This window comes from Lepidochelys olivacea, assembly GCF_965140295.1.
Source record: "Lepidochelys olivacea isolate rLepOli2 genome assembly, chromosome: 3".
NCBI lineage: Eukaryota > Metazoa > Chordata > Testudines > Cheloniidae > Lepidochelys > Lepidochelys olivacea.
Genome location: NC_140413.1, coordinates 127,731,840 through 127,754,299, shown reverse-complemented (window position 1 = coordinate 127,754,299; position 22,460 = coordinate 127,731,840). Strand labels below are relative to the sequence as shown.

Genomic DNA, 22,460 nt, shown 5'->3' with positions numbered 1-22,460 from the left:
CTGTGAGAGGCTAATTAGTTAAGATGAGCTATTATCAGGCACTCGTCACCAAGAACACTGGGAGACCAAGAGGTTTCTGCACATTACAGCAGTGGTTCTTGGCCTTTTCCATCCCATGAGCCCAATAGAAAATGTTTCAGGCTCCCCCCCTCCTATCTAGCTATAAAGACAGGGAGGAGAAGAGTTGTGACCCCTTAAGGCCTGTTTGTGGGTCTTCTGGGGATCACAAAACCCAGTTTGAAAATCTGTGTGTTACAGCATCTTTTGGGTTAGTTTGGTAATGGGCATTGCTGACATGGGTATATGCCTGGCAAACTATCTATGGCATTTATATGATCCCCCATCACTGTTGTGCCTGAGTGTCTCACAATTTTTAATCCTGTGAAGTAGAGAAATTCCCATTTTACAGATAGGGAACTCAGTCACGGATAGGCAAAGCGACTTGCCCTCAGGTGCAGTGGAATTCTGTGATGTAGTAGTGAATTGAACTCAGAGGTGCTAAACTAGAACCTTAACTGCTGGACCATACTTCCTGTCCAACTGGAATCGGCAAGATGTTGCAAGTTTAGGGACAGCATGGAAGGTGGCTTAGAGATGAGTGCAGGAGGAGTAGTCAGGCTGGTTTCATTAGCACAGAGAGGGGAGGAGTGGTAAGAAATGATGGCAGAGATGTAGGCATGGTGGAGTCGTACATGGCCCTGCAGATAAGAGAAGAAAATTAAACTTCAGAGCAAAGATGACAGGATGCCACTAGAGGGATTGAAGAGGAGAGTGAGTCATGAGTGCACCAGTAATTTTGAGGCGTGATCATATGAGATGTTAACAAGCAGTTGAGCGAATTTCCTGAGCTGCCAACAAGTGGCGACTGAGTTTTGCAGAGCAGCCGTGGTACAAGCCTCTGTTGTTCACAAACAGGATCTGGCTGCCCCTTTCGTTAGAAAGGGTCCATATCACAACAGGGGCATGTGCTTTTTCTTAGCAGTACTCAGTCCTGCTGAGTCAGAGTCACCTTGTACGCAGCCAAGCACAAGCCAGTAAAACGGGCATTAATCAAGTTGTTCTGAGCCATGCAAAAGAGCAGAGGTAAATGCAGATGTGAACTGCTTAGAGGCAGGATATTTTCAGAAGGTAAGACGTGGATGGGCTGAAGCAGAGGAGAGATACTGCAGGTAGAGAAGTGAATGCAATATGCATACTAGAGAAACAGACTACTTCATGTGTGGGGAGCTCCCAGCTGAGTTTAACGTCCTACTGGATCTGTGACACAAAGATTAAGTCTGGCACCCTGACTGAGCAAGCAGGAAATGCTTCTTTGTCCTGGCAATTTGGGATTCAGGGGAGGAGCCCTACTGTGCTGAGAGCACCCTGCCCCAAGCCAGTCCCAGCCTCTACTACAGGACCAGCACAGGTTACCTGAACAACTGGACTCAGCAGAGGTGGCAGCTGCTGTAAGCCTCCTGCAAGTAAGGACCACAGAGCCCCACAGATGTGCAGGTAAGAAGCCACAGCTGAGACTCCCGTCTGCATTCACTCTGCTCTCTTTCTAGCTGGGCACCTCTCCCCACCCTAGCTGCAGAGCAGGGGAAGTTTCTCTTCTTCCCACCTTAGGGGATAGGTAAAGGGAGTAGAGGGGTGTGGACAGTGTGGGAGGGGAGGCGGACGGGGACTGTGGGGAGGACAAGGTGGAACATCAAGGATTGAAGAAAGAAGAGCGTGGCAGGATGTGCAAGGGGTTTGCAGGAGGGGAGCCTGAGAGGGAGAAACTGGGTTGGGGACGTGGGGAAGAGGAGCTGGGGAGGAGAAAGCAGAGAGATGAAGGATGAAGACAAGGAGGAATGGAGAGATGAGACTGGGGAAAAGCAGAGCAAGGAGGGATGATAGGATACATCAAGGGGCAAAGAAAAGCAAGCGGGTGTCACAGAAGGAAGATAGAAAGGGGGACATCACAGGATAAGATTTAGACATACCTAGGGGCAGAGGGATACTGGATGTAGCAAAGGGACTGTAGACACCTTGGAAGAGTGAACAGAAGTGGGATATCTATGAGTAGGTTGCGGAGAGGAGAATGGGTGGTGTTTGAAGGGACAGGATGTAGAGACTGGATCTGTGGGTAGAGGAGAGAGGGATGGAAAGTTGGGTAGAGGCCAGGGAAACGTTTAGAGCTTTAGGTGGAGGTAGGAGAGAACTAATACTGCTGGGAGCTTTGGGCACAGCGTGGCTCCTGGTTCTGTGAGTGTCTTTGTCCTCCCTTCACTTTGTTGACAGAATTACTCCACTGATTGGCAGCTGTCTGCTAGGCCTGATTGATTCCCAGGAGAAAACAGCCTTTGCTACTTGGGGTATTCCACTTAGCCACCCCTCAGCATTTAATAGGTTGTATTCTCCCTGGCCACCAGCAGTATGCAGCTGCCCACCTGCATGATGGGTCATCTTTAGTCCTACTTATCAGTCACATCTGAGTGAGGAGGGAACTGACAGTTGAGGGAGGCTGGAGTCAGTGCTAACCTGAACTCCTGCAAACTTGGGAAAGGAGAAGCTATATACCTGCTAGGAAATGAGCAAGTTCAACCTACCCTACCTCCACCCACAGAGAAAGTGGAGACCCTCCAAAAAGCCCATTCCCTAAAACCAAGAAGCAGGTATGCTCCTTCTTGGAGGTGGCCAGCTATTGCATGGGATTCCTGACACATTTCGCCACACTTGCTTGAGCTTAAAAAACAGTGAGGCACCACAGCAGGTGTATGAGGCACAACCATGCAACCAGGCTTTCACAGTGATAAAAGAACATATTTTTTAAACAGCCTGGGCTAAGCAACCTAGATTTTAACTGGACGCTTACTCTACTGAGCAGATAAATTGGATATTGAATTGGGGGCTGTATGATTCCAGAAATTTCAGGGTGAAGACCACAATATATTATACTGGAGATGTAGACTCATTCCCATTGGGGTGGGGAGTGGGGAAGATCTTTAAGGAGAGAGTGGTTGCTTTAAGACAGTACTGGTTTGGGTACCCTTTTATTTTGTTTACAGGCCATGCTGCCCTGTGTTGGTTACATACTCTGAAAGAGTCTAATCTCCAGATCATCCATTACTACCTGAGGCTCCAGCCTTATGTTTTCCATGTGCAACACCGACCTGCGAGGCAGCATGGGAAGGGTTAACTTCCCATGCACCCTACCCCCAACTTGGTCGCTGGCAAAAACCCCAGTATCCATGCCTCTAATATAATGAGGCCAGTATGGGTTATACATGGGGAGTTTGTTAGACAAGTGGGCCTTGTTAACTTGCCAATATGGGGCATGTAACTTGCTGACTTTGCCTGTGGGGGAAACTCAGAGAACAGTCAGCCCACAAGAAAGGGCTCTAACCCAAGTAACTTGGAAGGGGGTCTCCTTACACAGTGAGCTATTTAAGTTTCTTTTTTTTAAAATTGCTGCTGTTAAAGACAATCCTGGGCCTGCATTCTAGTCCATCGGTGACACTCCAGCTGTGCAAAGGGGCTGCAAAAGAGCCAATGTCTCCAGCTGGTGTGAAACGTTGGCATAGCTACCTTCTGTCACTCCGCCCCCTGTTGTAGCCTGATTCCAGGGTTGGGAACATTCTGGGGGGAAAGCATGGCCAGATGACTTGTGTGCTCTGGCAACCCCCAGGAAGTGGTCACCCCTTGGGGTCCAGCAGCAGCCAGGGATAGTTTAGAGCAGCTTTTGGGCTGCTGTAAACTATGCTGGTGCCAGAAGCAGGGAGTGGATCACTCAATGGCTGCCTGTTCTGCTCATTTCCTCTGAAGTGCCTGGTATTGGTCACTGTTGGAAAACAGGATAGATAGCTGGACCATTGGTCTGACCCAGTATGGCTATTCTTACGTTCTTATGACCCAGGATCTGGGAGCCACAAAATGCTACTCATCCCTCCTTCAGCTGCATCCATTGGCTAGTGGGCATAGCCAGAGATCAAAGCCAATAAAGTAACAGCCAGCCTGTGGCCTGAGATAGAGGGATCTAGGGTGGGTCTTCTGTTTTTATTGGGTTTGTTCAATGAAAGCCTAAAATGAACAGATACCCCAGTAAAAGGTGGATGGCTAGAGGGAGGGGTGAACACTTGAGAAAAAAAAAAGTCAACCAGAAGGTCTGTTGTGATTTAAGAGAAGCCAGGGCTCAGTTATAGTCACCTCAGAGAACAAACGTTCTTGACTGTGGGATGGAGTCATTAATTTAATTGGTCCATTCCATTTCCAGTTTCAGTGATCCCTCCATGTGAGAGCTTTTAGCTAGGAGTGTGTCGATCCCCTGCTTGAGACCTGAGATTGCACACATGTTCGGCTCAGATCTTGAGACTCACTTAATCTTAGGTAAACTGACAGAAGGAATGAAAGGGGTGTCGGGTTGATACACAGCAGGCTCACTGGAGACGCTCACAGCTTGGTACAAAATGAAGAACATCTCAACCTTATCAGATTTCATTGGTAAAGAGTCTGCACATTCCTTTGGAGAGACTCATTAGAAGGCAGATAAGCCAAAGGTCTGGACAGGGACATACAGCAGGCCAAAATGTCTCTCAGATCAATCAAAAAACCAAAGAGCCCAAAAATGCTTTCCAGGAACAGGTGTTGCTGGTGGGAAAGACTGTGTGTTGGCTCTCAACTGACAGTCTCTCCAATTGTGCCTTTAAAAAAGAGTGTCATGTTAAAAACTATTTTAAAAAAGCTTCCCTTTCTAAGTGACTACCAACACAGTGAAGTATTACAAAACAAAGGATTTTGAAAATGTAAAGTGCCTTTCACTGTTGCATGTGTGCACTGTTTATTCTTGCATCAGAGTGGGAAGTGAGGTGTTTCAATTTTGTTTAAAGTCAGTATCACTGTCATGTTCTTATGTATTAGTTCAGTTCAGCACTGGTTTGGGTTACAACCACTACAGGAGAAGGCTGGGTATGTAACTATCAATACTTGCGCCTCCAAAACAAAGGCTGGGTTGAGGCTCAGCTGAAAATTAGACTCTATGTATGTGTGCCAAGTGTGATAGTCCTTAACATAAAGAGACAGTATTTCACTGTCTATTTAGAAAGTCTTGCATTTATTTATAAATATCCTATTCTCAAAGGGATATTAATAACTTCTTCACTCTCACTTGGGGTTGGAAGAATATTTTTCTTCTGCATTTACTTGAATTATAAAACAAGAACTAAAAAGATCAGAAAGTGGATGTTCCTCAAAAACAGGAGCTAGCTTTGACTTCTTGGTATGTTAAAATATATTCAGCCTTTTTCTTGTTTTCTTTGTTTTGGTCTTGATTGAATGTGTGTATGGGAAGCAACACTGTGCCATCTAGTACAATCCTGTGAATGATTCCCAGCCATGTATTCCCAAATTCCACTTGGTTTTGCTGGGGGTAGGGTATCTTCCATTAGACAAACAGGCAACACCCTTGCTTTTGTGTGCTGTATCTATGTCAAGATTGAGAAACCCTCCAAGTAACAGTCTCACATTACCCAGTCACATAAACAGGCTGGTTTGTTTGTGTGGTTTGCAACCTTAGTTAAGGAACAGACCTGATATAGATTTCCAAGCAACCTTTTCATCTTTGCCCTGTAAGGTTTAGCTCTAATTGTATTCAAGCCATGCACTTAACTATCTGCATTCTTCTGTTCCAGGAACAGGAGGAAGCCACATACTATACAGATGAAATATGAAATTTTGCCTCATTCTTACAAGCGATTTGTGAACTTGAATATAAAGTACAGAGATCTAATGCAAGCTGATAAGTCCTAATTGTTATTGCTTCACAGCAACTGAATGAGTAACCGGTTCATATGGAGTTTTCAGTATCAGAGAAAGTAAAGTTCACCGGCTGACACACAACTGGCTAACAATTCTTTCTACTATAGATGCAGTGAGAAGTTGATCCTTACCAACAAGCAGATCCTGTTTTTCCCTCCCTAAGTACCAGCTGGGCCACTTTGATCAATACCTTTAACTGTCAGGCCTTTATCTTCTATGAACCAACATGGAAAGCAATCTTAAGAATGTCCTTGTCATTTCTTTTGGATTTTTACTTCTATTTACTGCTTACGGAGGGCTTCAGAGTCTGCAGGTAAATGTAACTAGTTTCATTAGTTGCTATGATATCCGTTCCTGTAGTTTTCAGAGTAACAGCCGTGTTAGTCTGTATTTGCCAAAAGAAAAGGAGTATTTGTGGCACCTTAGAGACTAACCAATTTATTTGAGCATAAGCTTTCGTGAGCTACAGCGTACTTCATTGGATGAAGTGAGCTGTAGCTCACGAAAGCTTATGCTCAAATAAATTGGTTAGTCTCTAAGGTGCCACAAGTACTTCTTTTCTTGTTCCTATAGTTGCATCAGTCCAGTCAAGGGGTGTGAAACATAATCTTTTCTTGGTATCTTTGAACAAAAATGTGATTTTCTGGTGTGGGCTGAGATATGGCCTGGCAACAGATGATGTGTTTTACCCAAGTTCCAGAGCTTCTGTTAAGAATTTTATACCTGGAATGCAATGGAAGGGCTCAGAAATAGAGGGGATTTTTAGGAGTAGAAATAGTTCTAGAAATGCCTAGATCTGTAAAAAAATGCCTAAGACGTACGTTGGCCATGAAAAGGTGACACGGTATCTTGTTTGCAGACTTGTGCAATGCCAAACGCAGGATGTACCCTTCCTGCCATATGATCTTAAACTGTGATCTTTTCAGATCTCAATAACATTTTGGAATAAAAGGCTGTCTCGAAAAACCCAGAATGCTGCAGCTAGGGATGTTGGTAATTCAGGAAATGGTTCTCTTCCTTCTGTGGCCCCCTCTTGATGAAGAAAAAAGGTGCATTTTTCAATCATGTAAACGTAACATGATTGGAAAGTCCTGGTAAATATGCAGTCTAATACATCTGAAGCCTGGTTAACTGGTTGCATTGCAGCCTAGCAGGAACCCTTAAAGAATTTCTTTTTAAACTCATGATGTTTAAACCGATCTCATGGTTTTTTGTGTTCTGACTAATAATATTTAAATGCTTGGAGCTGGCAATACTTTAGATATGGATTTTTAAATAAGAATCCCCCGCTGATCTGCAAGCCAAATTTGAATGTCTATTGAACAATGAGTTCCTTACACCTGCACAATGGCAGCCATGGAAGGGAAGTAGCAGAAGCTAATATGGCTTCAGGCAGCATTACTCCCACTGGGATTTCCAAACAGCTCTCAGAGCCAACCAGGGATTATGGGCAGCTGGTCTTCAGCTCCACCTCTGCGGCCCGAACCCTGCAGAGCCAGTTCCCCATGAAACACTGGTGGAGAAGCTGCTGGAGGCTCAGGTGAAGGATGAGATGAGGCCATGCAGGTGGTACCCTGCACCCACTCCCCCAGATCCGAAAGATCTTAACTAGAGCAGGTCAAAAAAATGGCAACACACTAGTTTTAAATCAAAATGCAATTTCATCTAAATCAAAACTTTTTGCAGAAAAGCGTTGATTTCAACAATGTTTTTCAGTGGGAAAAAGCTGAAACCAATCATTTTGACTCTCATTTCAACTTTGTATTATAGTTTAATATTAAAAATATAAAAGTTAAAACAAATCAAAATGAGGAAGTAGAAACAACACATTTTTACCTTATTGAAATGACACATTTTGATGCACCCAAATCAAACTTTTTAGGAATTTTTGTTGTGTGGGAAACTTCAAAATTTTGACTTTTCATTCAGATTGGGAACTTCTTTTGTGTGGGTATGTGAAATGTCAGAATTTCCCATTGGAAAATGGAAATTCCAGTTGCTGACCAGCTCTGATTTTAACCCCTTGTGCTCATGGAAGTGGAGAGCATGATCTGACCCAAGGTTCTTATTTATTAATATGACTGTAGCACGTAGGAGCCCTCATCATGGACCAGGACCCCATTGGTTTAGGTGCTGTGTTTAGCTAGTAAACAGGAAGCACATTTTTGCACTCTTCTAATTACTCTATATACATCCAAGAACTGTAGCCAGCCACTGAAAAGCACCCATCTCTAGAGTGGAAGACAGCAGACAACCAGTTACACACCATGCAATGTGTCATAATAGTGATGGGTAGGGAGGAAATAATTTTGGCCGAGGACCCTGGTGACCGCATGCTCCTACAAAAAAAATGCCCCGGGGCTTACATGGGCACACACAACTTCAATTTTTAAGGTATCCTTTGAAATAACCTTCCCACACAGGGTAAACTGCATGGAACTCAGATCTACCTAGGAAGGGCCAACTAGACCATGCTGGAATTTGAACCTTTGGTTCTGAGATGTCTAAGAAGTTTTCAGACCTTGTGCTTAAAGTACTACGGCATTGCCTCGGGCAAAAATCCCCTTGGGATTATGAATCAAGAGACTTTCTTTTCAAAGTAAACAAGAAAGAAAAAGAGAGAAGGAAAACAGATTTTCCTTAAGTCTCATTGGTCTAAAAACCAAACTGTGTTTGTTGCAAACCAAAATCCTGGATCTGAACCCCACTCTGCATCCCAAATGTTTAGACAATTCACAATCCAAACCTGAATCTGGATCAGAATTTTGAAAGTGGCCCCTATCTTTGATGGCTTAAACCAAAATCCTGGAACTTGGACGGGTAGGGGATGTTAAAATACAGAGCCAACTTCTGGCTTCATCCTATCTCTGGCCAAAGCCAGTTTTGAGTATCCCCTTCCCCACTCTCCCTTTTCCATCCTTACCCTTGTGGCTTTGGAAGCACTGATATTTCAGCTACCATATCTCCCCTTCTCACATGGTAAATTCTGAGTCAACTTGTTTTTGTCTCCACAGAGCAGTCTCCACTCTGAAGAAGGTCTTGGTGTTGCCTCACTAAGTGTTATCTATGCAGCTCTCATCCTCTCTTCCATGTTTCTCCCTCCAATCCTCATTAAGAAGCTGGGCTGCAAGTGGACCATTGCAGGCTCCATGTGCTGCTACATCGCATTCTCCCTGGGCAACTTCTATGCCAGCTGGTACTGATGGCCTTTTATACTGTTCTGCCAGAGTTGAACTAGTGAAACGCCATTTATTACATCTGGGTTAGATATGCAAAGGGGCAATTTTTTCTCCTTAGAGGGTTATCCGTGTTTGGAATTTCCTGCCCCCCAGTGGTACTCCCAGAACCAACCAAATGGACAACAACTTGGGCAGAGTCGTTCCTTTGATAGGGCGAATCGAGGTGACTGCCCCGGGCCTTGCGCTTTGCATAAAATCGTGAGGAAGCAATCTTGTCCAATGCTTCTGGGGGTGCTGGGGTATTGTGGAACTGGGCAGCCTCTGCTAGACCTTTTTTCAAGCTGTAGTGTCCTTCATGCCAAACCCAGGTCCACTCTTCATTGGGTAGGGGATGTGAGGCTAGAGGGGAAGGCTACTTGTTTTGTCCCCCTCCACCTCTCTTTACATCCATCCAGGGTAGGCACAATCTAGTCCTTAGATTACAGAAGGAAAGGGTTCGTGAACTCAGACTAGGTGTATGAACTGTACAAGTCCCCCCATGCCCCAAATATAGTTGGCATCATTCTCAAACTTCACAGTGTTCAGTCATTCCTTGTTTAAATTCATTGGGGCAGATTTGACCCTGGAGTAACTCCACTGATTTAAACAAAAGTTGAATATGTTTGGGTTATGGGCGGCGGGTAATGGAGTCTGGGGGAGGCTAAACCTCCCCAAACCTCCACTAATGCTCCCTGTCACAGGCCCAGGGTCAGGCCGCGGCAGAACTCAGAGCTCCTCTGGGTGGCTCAGACTCAGGGCTCGGCCCCAGCTGGCTGGCTGGGGCTCAGGGCTTCTCCGGACTGCTCTGGGGCTGCTCCGGGCGGCAGCAGGCTGGTGGGGGTAGGGCAGCAGGCCAGCCGGGGTTCCGGGCTGCTCCAGGTGCCAGCCAGGGTTCGGGTCTGTGCTGGTGGGCCAGCTGGTGGGGGGGCAGTGGGGGTGGAAGAGCAGGAGTGGGGTCGAGGCCTCGACTGGAAGAGGCAGGGCAAGGAGCTAGCCTCTCCAAATGGGGATGCACAAACTGCCCATGGTTTCAGTGTATTGTGATGTCTGTTATGCATCTGAGACTCTGGGAATAATTTGGCTTATGTATTTTATTTATGGAATGCAGTGTTCAGTGATCTGCCTTGGAGGGGGAATAGATGGACAAACAGATAAAATCTATGCTAAATAAAGTATTCTTTGGCAGGTACACGCTAATCCCTACCTCCATAATCCTGGGATTTGGGGGAGCCCCTCTCTGGTCTGCTAAATGCACCTATCTCACAATAGCTGGCAATTTGTACGCCCAAAAGGCAGGGAAAATTGGAAGAGATGTCATCAATCAGTATTTTGGGCTCTTCTTTCTCATATTCCAGTCTTCTGGAGTCTGGGGAAATCTTATTTCATCTTTGATATTTGGCCAAACTATCACCACAGGTAATATATTATATGTATATGTATATTTAAAGATCTAAAGTATAATATTTCTTTCTTGCACCCTTCCATCATGCCGTGTTTCTGAAAGAAAAGATTTATTGCTTTAAAGTTTATTTTTTAAAACCTTGGTTAAAAAAGGCAGGCAGAATAATGCAGAAGCAATTTCATGGATGTTTTGAGGTGAAAAGTCAAATGTGTTTTACATTTTTAAAAATGCAAGTTTAATCACTGATGATAATTGAACTGATTTTGAGGTTACTTGGATTTAGTGCTTAATCCAGTTGCCAGAGAGAGGCAGAACTGTCTACTGGCTAGAACATGGGACTGGAAGCCAGGACTCTTGTGTTCCAATCCACACTCTGATAGTGAATTGCCATATAGTTTGGACAAGTCAGTTAACTTCTCTGCCTCCATTTCCCATTTATAAAATGGGGATAACAAGAGCTAACAAGGATGTTGTATTTGGTCAATATCTTGAAGAGGGGAAGTATTATAATGTATCATTATTACAATCCTCTTGCTGCTTCATTCAAAGGTCAGGATATAATGGAAATGGGAGATTCTTGAGTGGAAAGAAGTTACAGATCACTGGATCAAGCAGGAAAAATGGCTTCTTTTAAAGGAGGGTTTGTCTCCAAGAGTTCAGAGTTCAACTAGAAATTGGGTTTAACCTTATATATTCAGGAAGCTCACATCAGGTTTTATTAACAGTGTAAGTCTAAAAATATTGTCCAATCTGTTGCACCCTGTTTTATGCCAGCGCAGCTTTTGAAGTCAGTGAAGTTACCCTGAGACAGACTTGTATAACAGAGTGGAGAATTTGGTCCCCTGGGTATGAATCTCTACTCCAGTCCTTTGCCCCTGAGCAAGGTGGATATAACACACCACCATATCAGAATAGTGAGTGGAAGCACAAGGTGCAAGGCAATGGATAATCAGGTGCATTCTCGCTAATATTGAACTGTATTGTGGCTCACAGAGATACAGAAGATCCACTTTGAGGGGGTTCCCTCACTCTTACATTTGGGTTTGCACGTCTCCCTTAAAATGCTGAGGCCATCTCTGTGGGCCTCCACTTTTATTTCATTGATTGGCTCCTTTTGATTTTAGTGAATGCTGTACTTGTGAAAGGGGCTAACTTAGCAGCTCTCAAGTCTGAAGCTTTGTTTATCTAAACAGTGACAACATGGGCAGAGCCAGTGTAAGCTTCCCCCCATTGCCTGACCACTGAGCCTCAGCCTTGATGTGGAGGGATCTTCTATGAAGGCAAGACTAAACTCCAGTCTCCAGCTCATTCAGTTCTTAGCCTCTCTTTGGACACTACCAACAAGGGTGTGCTCATGTATTTTTCAGCACCAACAATGTTTGTTTTTGTTGTAGCAAAATGGAAAAAAAGTAAAATATGCTCATTTGGAAGAAAACCTTTACAAAATGTAGACCTGCTTCCCACACTCACGCTTATAAACTCGGCCAAACCCATTACCACAGCTAGCCATCCCCATGAAGGCAGGACGTCCCTGATTTTAATGGGAGACCTTGTAAGAATGAGATGCTTCCGAAATATCTAGGGGCTGGCATGACATGCTGCTTGGCTGCATCACGAGGGAACAACACAGGAGATAAATTTGTAAAGGCAATAGCCACATATAAAATGCAACATTCATTTTCCTCACCCCTTCCTACTAGCACCACTTTGGGCTTGATTTTCAGAGATGCTGAGCACCTATTGACCCCAGTTAGAGCTGTGGGTCCTCTGCACTCCTGGAAACCAGGCCCCATACTACTTAAGTGCCCTGTGTCACCACCAGGATATTGCACGTGAGAAGAAAAAGCACCAGGTTTTGCTTTACATTGTTGAAAACTTAATCAAGTTCTAGATTTATTTTTCACTCCCGAGCCTCAGGACTGCTCTACATTATAGTTTGCTCCCCAGGGGTCTTTGCAGCAGCTGAGAATAGCCAGAATGCAGTGTCAGGCCGTGATGTAAAACTGCTGAGGCAGGTCTCTGTCATCTGGAGAATCCTTTTATACCAGGGTTATTCCCCAGGGGCCATTTACACTCTGTTTAAGCTTCCAGTATGACACAAAGACTGGGACAAAATGAAGAGTTCACCCTTGTTTATTTAACACACTTCCAGAATATAATCACTTTCCTGAAGTTCCACTGGTCTGAAGCTATGCAAATGTGGCCACTGGCCACAGCAAGGCGATCACTTTATCCGCCTTGTTAATTTTTACCTCAGGGCATGTCTACACTGCTGCCTAAGTCGATATAAATTACGACACTGAGGGATGTGAAAAAGTCCCCCCACCCCCTGAGCAACATAAGTTTTGTGCTCTCCACACCAGCGCTATGTTGGCCAGAGATGCTCTACCGCTGACATAGCTTCTGCTTCTTGCATCGGTGCAGCTGTGCCAATGTAGCGCTGTAGTGTAGACTTGCCCTCACGGTAAACTTGAATTGTCTTTGTGGTCAATAAACAGCTTGTGCACGCGGCTGTTGTTTAAAGCTAAAAGCTGTGATGAAAACAAACCAACTGCAACTAATGTTTAAAATAACCATACAATAGACCTAATTAAGTAAGGAATCAACCTAGATAAACTTTATTCCCACTTATTCAAGAACTGACATGCTTTGCAATGAAAGCTGGTGAATTAATTTTAAAGCTCTCTCTTTTCCTCCTGGTACGCCCCGGCCTATTCAGGTTCACAATTTTGATGACTATTTTGCATTCTTACAATGAGTAATGAGTACAGGAGGGAATTAGCATGGTGTGATCACGCTACAGAGGAACTCTGTGTGGTGTGTGTGTGTGTGTGTGGGGGCGGGGGGGAATATTGTCATATGCTCAGCATAGGATTTAAGGATTAAACAAAGCAAAGCCATGTAGAGTTGCTTTAGTTTCAAATATATTTGCAAATAACAATAAAACCAGGAAGAACTGGTTCTTTTCAGGGATGGATTATGGCTAAATGTCACCTAGATCAATCAAAAATGAGCGTCTCAGAACTGTCCTCCCAGACAGAGTGCTACTGGAATGTGAAATTCCATTACGGAGCAGAGCAAAGAAGGCTGCTGCTCAGAAAAACAAAACAACCGGGGCCTGTGTTTCCTCTTCTGAAGTGTTAGGAGCAAGCAGAAATGTTAGACCATTCTTTAATATTATTTCTTCAGTGTCATTTATCCAGAAGGTTCCCAAAGTTGTTTTTTTTTTTTACAAACTAATTAATAAATACTTTGATCTTTTTCATCCATAGATGTCAAAGTACTCTGTAATGAATGGTAAGCATCATTAACTCCATTTTACCAATTGGAAAACTAAGAGAAGTGACTAAATCAAGGTTACATAGCTAGTGAGCTTCACTGGTGGGACCAGAACTCAAGTAGCCTGTGTTCTAGTTTGGTAACCTTGTCCACTGTCCTCCCTACTACAACAAACATGAATAGAAACTAACCCGCAATGGATCCCAACTGAAGAATTCAGATCTAGATCTGGATTTTGTACACTCCCAAGTTAGGGATATTCCAAACAAGGGGTTTTGGTATGACCTAGGATAACAAATTGGGCCCATTTGAAAAATCTGAGATCCAGATACTTATTTGAACTTCAAACACTCACAAAGTGAGGATGAGCTCAGATCTGGGATTACTGATTTGGGACCATTTCTACAGATAACCACTTATTTAGTAAGCTAACTGGAGCTCCTGTTGCACTGGAAATACACACTAGGAGGTGGGAGGACCAGTTTGGACAAACTAAGAACCTTACCTATCCAACCTATCACCCAGAACTTGCACTGATTTTTTTGTTGTTGTTGAGGTTCAGGAAAGCTCATTTAACTTGTATTTCATTTTCATGGATGTGCTAAAGTGCAATATTTCAAGGAAAGCAATTCCTGTGGTTTCTGTGTCCCAGATGTTAATCTCCTAGGGAAGGGTCTTCTTCAGATTTCCAGCCCAGTTTTGCAGACCCAAGTAATTCAAATGAGGCTTCAGTAAAAAGTAAAAAAACCTTTTTGAGTGCTGAACTGAACCATCAACCTTTTTGAAGTTTACACAGGGTGACTTCAGGCCTTGGAAAGCATGCCCCTCCCCCACAGGGCTTACTGATAAAGAGTGGCGTGAATCAAAGCCCCAGCTAAAAACAGTTCCAAATTTTGGAGCATCACAACTCAGGATTCAAACTCTGTAGCTGGTGCCTTCTTTATAAATGGCTAAACTAGAATATTGCTGAATTTTGGGGAAGTTTGGATCTATGATCAACCTTTGTTACTTGGATCCATTTCTACTTATTACCTTGAACTCTGCTTATCTGACTTCCCTCATGTTCTGCCTTTGTTTTCATTGTTACTGAAGTAGTGGAAGTCTCAGCAGAAGATCTGATGTGCTGTGGAGCATATGACTGCATGACAAATGCTACAGCTAACACCACTGCATCGAGTGGGCCAACCAAGACCTTAATCTATATCCTGTTGGGTGTCTACACTGGTATGTGCTTCCAGCGGTCTCAACCAAACATCACTTACAGGGAAATTAGATGCAAATGAAATCAAAGATGATCTTGCAGAGTATGTTTCCAGAGTCCTCCAATTTGAGCTGACAAAAAGGAAAGCCCTTTTCTCCTGAGCTGCAACCAGTTCCCTTCTGAGAAGCCCTAGCTGCTTTGTGCAACTCTGTATTTCTTTACTCCTTAAAGGAGCAGGACACCCTTTATATTTACATTTTTACTTAGAATGAAAATTACAATTAAGGTAGAGTTTAGACATTTAGGCAAACACAATCCTCTCCTGCTTGGACCAGTCTTTACTTCAGCTAAGGAAAGCCCCATACAATATGGCTTTCTTCAACGAGTGTCCAAAAGAGGGGTCTAAAATGTGGCTCACTTCAGACAACTCCCACAGAGGAATCCCCAGCCTCTTCCTAGAGATTCTGTCAGAAACTGAGTAGTGGATGGTCTGGTATAGTGGTTGGAACAGCAGCAGTCAAACCTAGTGATTGGGCTGGGGACAGGAGCCAGAATCAAGAACAGGGTTGAAACAAGGCTAAAGCAGAAACGGAACAAGGACAGGCTGGGGCTGTAACAGAACAAGAGCAAGCAGAGGCTGGTGCAGGAGCAGTCTGTCAGGGCCACCAAGCGGCAGGTGATACTCCTGGTGGGGGTAGCAATGTTGAGCAGACTGAAGTAGCTGCTCTCAGTGGGACCCTGTATCCCTGGATTTGGGATCACCTGGTGAGACCTGCACCTGTGGATTGGCTGAGCCCTGGTTGAGTGACATGGAAGCTCTGAGAGCAATCATCAGGTTCAAAGATGACTCATTACAGATCCTACCTCCCTGAATCTTAGTGCCAGATTCAGCCTTAACTCCGGACAGAACATCTGTCTTCTTGGATGTGCCTTAACTAGGATAAAAGGAGTTTTCTTAAGTGTTCACTCACTTATTTTAAAACCTAGGGATGTGGTAGACTCTTCATCCCTTGAAGTCTTTAAATTAAGACTGGATGGCTTCCTAAAAGATAAGCTCTAGCTCAGCCACAAGCTATGGGCTTGATGCAGAAGTTATTGCATGGAGTTCATTGGCCTATCTTCTGCAGGAGGTCAGAGTACTTCAATAATACAAATAAATAATAGTAAATAATAATGGTTCCTTTTGGAAAATCTATTAAAACTCTAGTGTAGACAGGGCAAGTTGTATCTCTAACACATTTTAGCTGGTTGAAGTGAATCCTAGGAGAGAACCTATAAAATACACTTTGTCCTGTCTACGCTAGTTAAAACATGTTAACTAATACTTTAAATAAATCCTTTTAACATAGTCTAGATACACCCCAGCTGTGCTTAGAGGACATAATTCCTTATAGCTGGTCGAGCCCCACAATACTCAGGGATAGGCATAAATTATTCTTCTTCTAGGCAGAGAATTAACAGCTTCCATTCTACCCTCTGGAACAGACCCCATGGCAGCACCACTATGATACCAGTATATTGGTACCATATGTACGACCCCCTCTTGCACCCCCGCACTGGATGTAGTATGTGAAAACTGCTCATAGGTTCCTTCCTCTGGCCACGCTAGTGGAGTAGAGTTGGGCCCAGAGCTAGTACAGTTGTCCAGTGACTATTTTGTCTGTCTACATGTGGCCAAAAGCCCATTATAAGGAATAAAGAGTGTATTACAATCTGCCCACCTTAGTGTGGCTGGATTTTGCCAATGTAGTGTTTTCCTAGATCTGAAGACAGGATCTAGCTGCTGAGAAGGGGGAAAAAATAGTGCAGCACAACATCCTCTGTTCTGAGGTAACACATGAACAGAGTTAGGTATCTCTTTTCACACCCTCTTTTCCCCTCAGTGTGCACTTGTAAATTAGAACTAATGTAGCCAATGAAACAACTTTAATTGGAATCCAGTGCTCAAGACAAAGAACACTCATGTCACTCAGTGACATTTTACAGCAGTGAGTAAAGCTTAGAATGCAGCTGACTGCAAACTGCGTAGATAAAATCTTCCCTTCTGGGTAAAGGGGAGAGGTTTTTGACAGCCACATATGTCACCTTTCACCTTTTGACTTGGTTTTATGTTTTCTACCGATATATGTAATCTCTGTGTGGAGATATAACACTAAATGTGTAATACACCAATGGAAGGGAGTGTGTCATCTGGCAAAACACCTCAAAGCTGCCATGCTTAATTAATGGGTAAAAGGAGGAAGTAAAAAGACCCCTCGCACATCCTCCACCTCATCTGGAGTGCATTGGAGCTGCTACCTTTCTGCAGAGTGTGGGTTTGGGTTGTGAGTTTTAGCTCTAAATCTGATTACTAACATGTGCTCCCCTAAGCTTTGCTCATACAAAATGAAAGTAACCCTGCTTTCCACTGACCTCACTCCAACAGTCTCAATTTCTCTTTCACTCTTAATAAGAGATATTACTTTCCTACCTTGAGGGAAACCAAATATCTGAATATTTCATTCAGAGACATTTTTTAAATGTCTCCTCAGTTTTGTGGATGACTATATACTTGGCAGTTCTTGGCTGGAGAGGAGGATAAATAGCTAGGCTATCTTGTAGAGTCTTTTGGGTTATTTTGAAAACCAGAGTGTGGACTTCTCTGTTTAGATTTATAAGCCTCACAACTGTTAATCTCCTGTAATTGCTCTCAGTTCACTACAGGAATTTATAGACTATTCATCCTGCAAGCTTCCCTTGATTTTCCTTGCACTCCTCACTTCCCTGCAATAAGTCCATAACACTGCTATAAACCTTAACAGAATTAAAAATAACTCACATCACTAATGGCTACACTCCAGTGGTAACAGAACACGTGTAATCACTTTATGAGAACATTAATATTAACACTGTCTTAAGGAGACATACCTAAGAAGCAAGTTTAGTGTTTTTGTGCAATTTATTGTAAGTCTGCCCCTGCAATGGGAGGCGATATGAAAAGCACAAAGCACCTGGCTCTGAGTTAATGGATAGGCAGATGCACACCTACAACTACAGTGTCACAGTGATGAATGGATGGACAGCATGTAAAACATGCAGTGGGCCTGGTTCTCCTCTCACTTTATAACTCCATTTACTTCAATGGAGTGATGCCTGATTTACACCAGTGTAGCAAAAAGATAAAGCAGGCCCTGAGTTTTTAATTAAGGAAACGATCACCTGTTGCTGCTTCAGACCTCTTGGCCCAAAATTCTGTTCTAATTTATACTAATGCGGTCCTATTGACTTCAATGGAATGACACTACAGAGACAGGAGAATTTGACCCTATATGTATATGATCATCTGCACTGACTATCAGTGTACGCCGTTATTTGTCATTTTTATATTAGGTGTACAGCCACAGAGTTGATCTATCAAGCTATACACAGTTGCCTCCTAGCATTTTTCATGTCCCATACATTCATTACTGTTCTAAGCACGTCAGCAACCAGCAGTGTTTTGAGATGACAATCAAAATCTCTAGTGGGATCCAGGAAAATAAAAGTTAAAATTCTATCCGTAGCCTGATATTTATTTTTTTCAAGTATTTTGAGAAAGACTATTACTAACCATGAATATCTTGTCATTGAACGTGGATGTTCCCTAGTTGAGCTAGGAACTGTTGATAGGTGCAAAGGGAACTCTTTCATGCCAGCCTCCCTATGACCTCTGACATGACTTGGAAGAGTGAGAGATTGTTCTGATGTAATGGTGCAGCTGACTTTGCGACTGTCATAACATGTATGTCACACCTCAGCAGAGGGAATTTTGTGAGGTGCACAGCGGCATACAGCGGTCTGGAACTTAGATCAGGCATTTTTAATTAGACAGTAATGGCCACTAGGCTGTATTTAAACCAGTCTTTCAGCCACCAAAACATGTGACCCAGAACTAAGCACTAGATCTGAATAATAATAAACCAACTGTCTGTCATTCTCTTGGCTTCCCTCCTGGTTTCATGCATTTGTTTTGTTTTTGCAGGTAGTGGTGTGATAGCGGTGTTGCTGATTGCTCTATTTCTGGATCAAATCAAAGCCAACCAAGCAGAGAGTGAGACAGAAAAGATGCAGACACAGTCCTTTTGGTCCACATTCCTAGCAACTTTCCAGCATCTTAAAGATAAGCGACAGTGTCTCCTAATCCCTCTGACAATGTACAGCGGGTTTGAACAGGCATTCCTTGCTGGTGACTATACAAAGGTGGGACTGAATGTTCCTAGTTATGCTCAATCTTTCTATAATTTACCTCTGCTTAATACTATTTCCTCTACCAGATAATTACTCAGAGTAAAATGATGTATATTCAATGGCAGGGGACAGTCTTGGCAATGCTAAATTACTGCCTAATACTATTTGAATTAACTCCGACTGAGCTGTTCAAATACAAGAGGCTGGCAGTAACCAAATCAAAGCAAAAAAAAAAATCTGGGAAGAAATTATTTTGAGTTTACAGCAAAAGGTTTTTTAAAAATTTCCTTAGAATTCGGTATAATATTTGTATTTGTTCAGTAATGAATCAATATATTATTGGTTTCAGAGTAGCAGCCGTGGTAGTCTGTATTCGCAAAAAGAAAAGGAGTACTAGTGGCACTTGTGGCATCGGATGCATCCGATGAAGTGAGCTGTAGCTCACGAAAGCTTATGCTCAAATAAATTGGTTAGTCTCTAAGGTGCCACAAGTCCTCCTTTTCTTTTTGCGAATATATTATTGATAATTAAAATGTTATTGACTTCTTTTTAAGTATTGCATGGACATTTTGGTTCCATTTTTGTTTAAGCCTATTAAACTATTAGTTGTATTAAGTTGTCTAAAATTATATCGAACATTTCTTTTCCATGTCTATAAATCAATGGCAGTTTTAAAAAGGCAGAAGTCAGGAGGCAGCATAAGATTGGAACAAAAATTAGAAACTTCTAACATGAGATTTGCAAATACAGGACACTCAGCAATTGCTGATTAGCTCATCCTGAGTTCTGGAACAGGTCCAAAAATATCACTAGTTCAAATACAAGTTTTTTCTTCTTTAACACTATGATGCCCTCTTGTCATTCTTCAGGCTTCCTTTTCTCTTGGCACATGCTTTTCACATTTTTGTCATAGTCACTAGTACAGTAAGTTTCAGAAAACTCCAGACCTTCTCAGGGTATATCACGCCACCCTTACTTCTGAGCTGCTGCTGGCATCAGTACTGCCTTCAGAGCTGGGTGCCCAGCCAGCAGCCACTGCTCTCCAGCCGCCCAGCTCTGAAGGCAGAGTGGAGGCTGCTGGCCAGCCGCCCATCTCTGAAGGCAGTGTTGCCATCAGCAGCAGAGCAGAAGTAAGGGTGGCATGGGTTGGTATTTCCTATATGCTTAAATGGCTCTGTTTGAATCAATGCCTTACTGTTTTTAATATTTAGTGAGAGTTGCATGTTGATTTTTTTATCGGTATATGTACTTGTGTGGCAGGCAGGGGGCATAAACTGCTAGACACAAAGAAGGAGGGCGTGAGCAAATAATTTGAGAACCACTGGTATAGGGAGCCTAAGTTAGGGCTGTGAAGTGAAGTTGAATCCTGTTGAATCCTACTGAGTGGCTTGATGGCTGATCTATAAGCTGGCTGGCTACAAAACATTATTTTGCACATGTTCAAAAGCCAGAAGTGATAAGGAAGAGTCAGAACCACCCCACCGCACATGCATTCTCAAAAAACAGCACAAAACAGACTTATTCGTCAGCTGTACATTCAGAAAGTCTTCAAGTAATCTGAAATAGGGAAGGAGCTAAACATCTTCTTAGACTGCTCATTTGAAACTTTAGCTTTCAGGCACCATGCACAACCAGAGAGGGAGGATGCACCCATTACTAATCTTGAATGGATCAAGTGACATCCCATAACCATTTAGGAGAATGTTTTTATAGGTAAGATCCATTCCCTTTCTGGGGGTGCACCATGCTCTTTTATGGAGATTAGAGTTCAAATCCCAATCCCAGCCAAGGAAGGGTAGAGAGTTCTTTGTGCCACTATGTAGCAAGAAAGTCTAGTGACCAGATGGCCTAGTGGTTAGCTCATGGCCTTACAGTTTCTACTGGTCTAGTCATCCTGGCTGTGGACTCTGCTATAGACCACCAGACCAGGGGGATGAGGTGGACGGGGCTTTCTTCCGGCAACGAACAGAAGTTACTAGGTCACAGGGCCTGGTTCTCATGAGGGACTTCAATCACCCCAATATCTTTGGGAGAGCAATACAGCAGTGCACAGACAATCCAGGAAGTTTTTGGAAAGTGTAGGGGACAATTTCCTGGTGCAAGTGCTGGAGGAACCAACTAGGGGCAGAGCTCTTCTTGACCAGCTGCTCACAAACAGAGAAGAATTAGCAGGGGAAGCAAAAGTGGATGGGAACCTGGGAGGCAGTGACCATGAGAGGGTCGAGTTCAGGATCCTGACACAAGGAAGATAGGAGCAGCAGAATACGGACCCTGGACTTCAGAAAAGCAGATTTTGACTCCCTCAGGGAACTGATGGGCAGGATCCCCTGGGAGAATAACATGAGAGGGAAAGGAGTCCAGGAGAGCTGGCTGTATTTTAAAGAATCCTTATTGAGGTTACAGGAACAAACAATCCCGATGTGTAGAAAGAATAGTAAATATGGCAGGTGACCAGCTTGGCTTAACAGTGAAATCCTTCCTGATCTTAAACACAAAAAAGCAGCTTACAAGAAGTGGAAGATTGGACAAATGACCAGGGAGGAGTATAAAAATATTGCTCAGGCATGGAGGAGCGAAATCAGGAAGGCCAAATCACACCTGGAGTTGCAGCTAGCAAGAGATGTTAAGAGTAACAAGAAGGGTTTCTTCAGGTATGTTAGCAACAAGAAGAAAGTCAAGGAAAGTGTGGGCCCCTCACAGAATGAGGGAGGCAACCTAGTGAACAGACGATGTGGAAAAAGCTAATGTACTCAATGCTTTTTTTGCCTCTGTCTTCACGAACAAGGTCAGCTCCCAGATTACTGCATTGGGTAACACAGTATGGGGAGAAGGTGACCAGCTCTCTGTGGAGATAGAAGTGGTTCAGGACTATTTAGAAAAGCTGGACATTCACAAGTCCATGGGGCCGGATGCACTGCATCCGAGGGTGCTAAAGGAGTTGGCGGATGTGATTGCAGAGCCATTGGCCATTATCTTTGAAAACTCATGGCAATCGGGGGAGGTCTAGGATGACTGGAAAAAGGCTAATGTAGTGCCCATCTTTAAAAAAGGAAAGGAGGAGGACCTCAGTCCCTGGAAAAACCATGGAGCAGGTCCTCAAGGAATCAATTCTGAAGCACTTAGAGGAGAGGAAAGTGATCAGGAACAGTCAGCGTGGACTCACCAAGGGCAAGTCATGCCTGACTAACCTAATTGCCTTCTATGACGAGATAACTGGCTCTGTGGATGAGGGGAAAGCAGTGGACGTGTTATTCCTTCACTTTAGCAAAGCTTTTGATATGGTCTCCCACAGTATTCTTCCCAGAAAGTTAAATAAGTATGGGCTGGATGAATGGACTATAAGGTGGATAGAAAGTTGGCTAGATTGTCGGGCTCA

The 22,460-nt window shown here is 43.6% G+C and overlaps 1 protein-coding gene across 1 annotated transcript in view; it reads left to right on the top strand.

Moving 5' to 3' along the window:
- The first annotated feature begins 1,127 nt into the window (after positions 1–1,127).
- Positions 1,128–22,460, top strand: part of LOC311519031 (putative tubulin polyglutamylase TTLL2) — a 47,214-nt gene continuing 25,881 nt past the window's right edge. The window contains exons 1-6 of the mRNA XM_084625187.1: positions 1,128–1,494; positions 5,652–6,091; positions 8,793–8,974; positions 10,183–10,412; positions 14,770–14,901; positions 18,879–19,096. Coding sequence (XP_084481313.1) covers positions 6,005–6,091; positions 8,793–8,974; positions 10,183–10,412; positions 14,770–14,901; positions 18,879–19,096 — 849 coding nt within the window. The 5' untranslated portion in view covers positions 1,128–1,494; positions 5,652–6,004. The remainder of the gene's footprint in view (positions 1,495–5,651; positions 6,092–8,792; positions 8,975–10,182; positions 10,413–14,769; positions 14,902–18,878; positions 19,097–22,460) is intronic.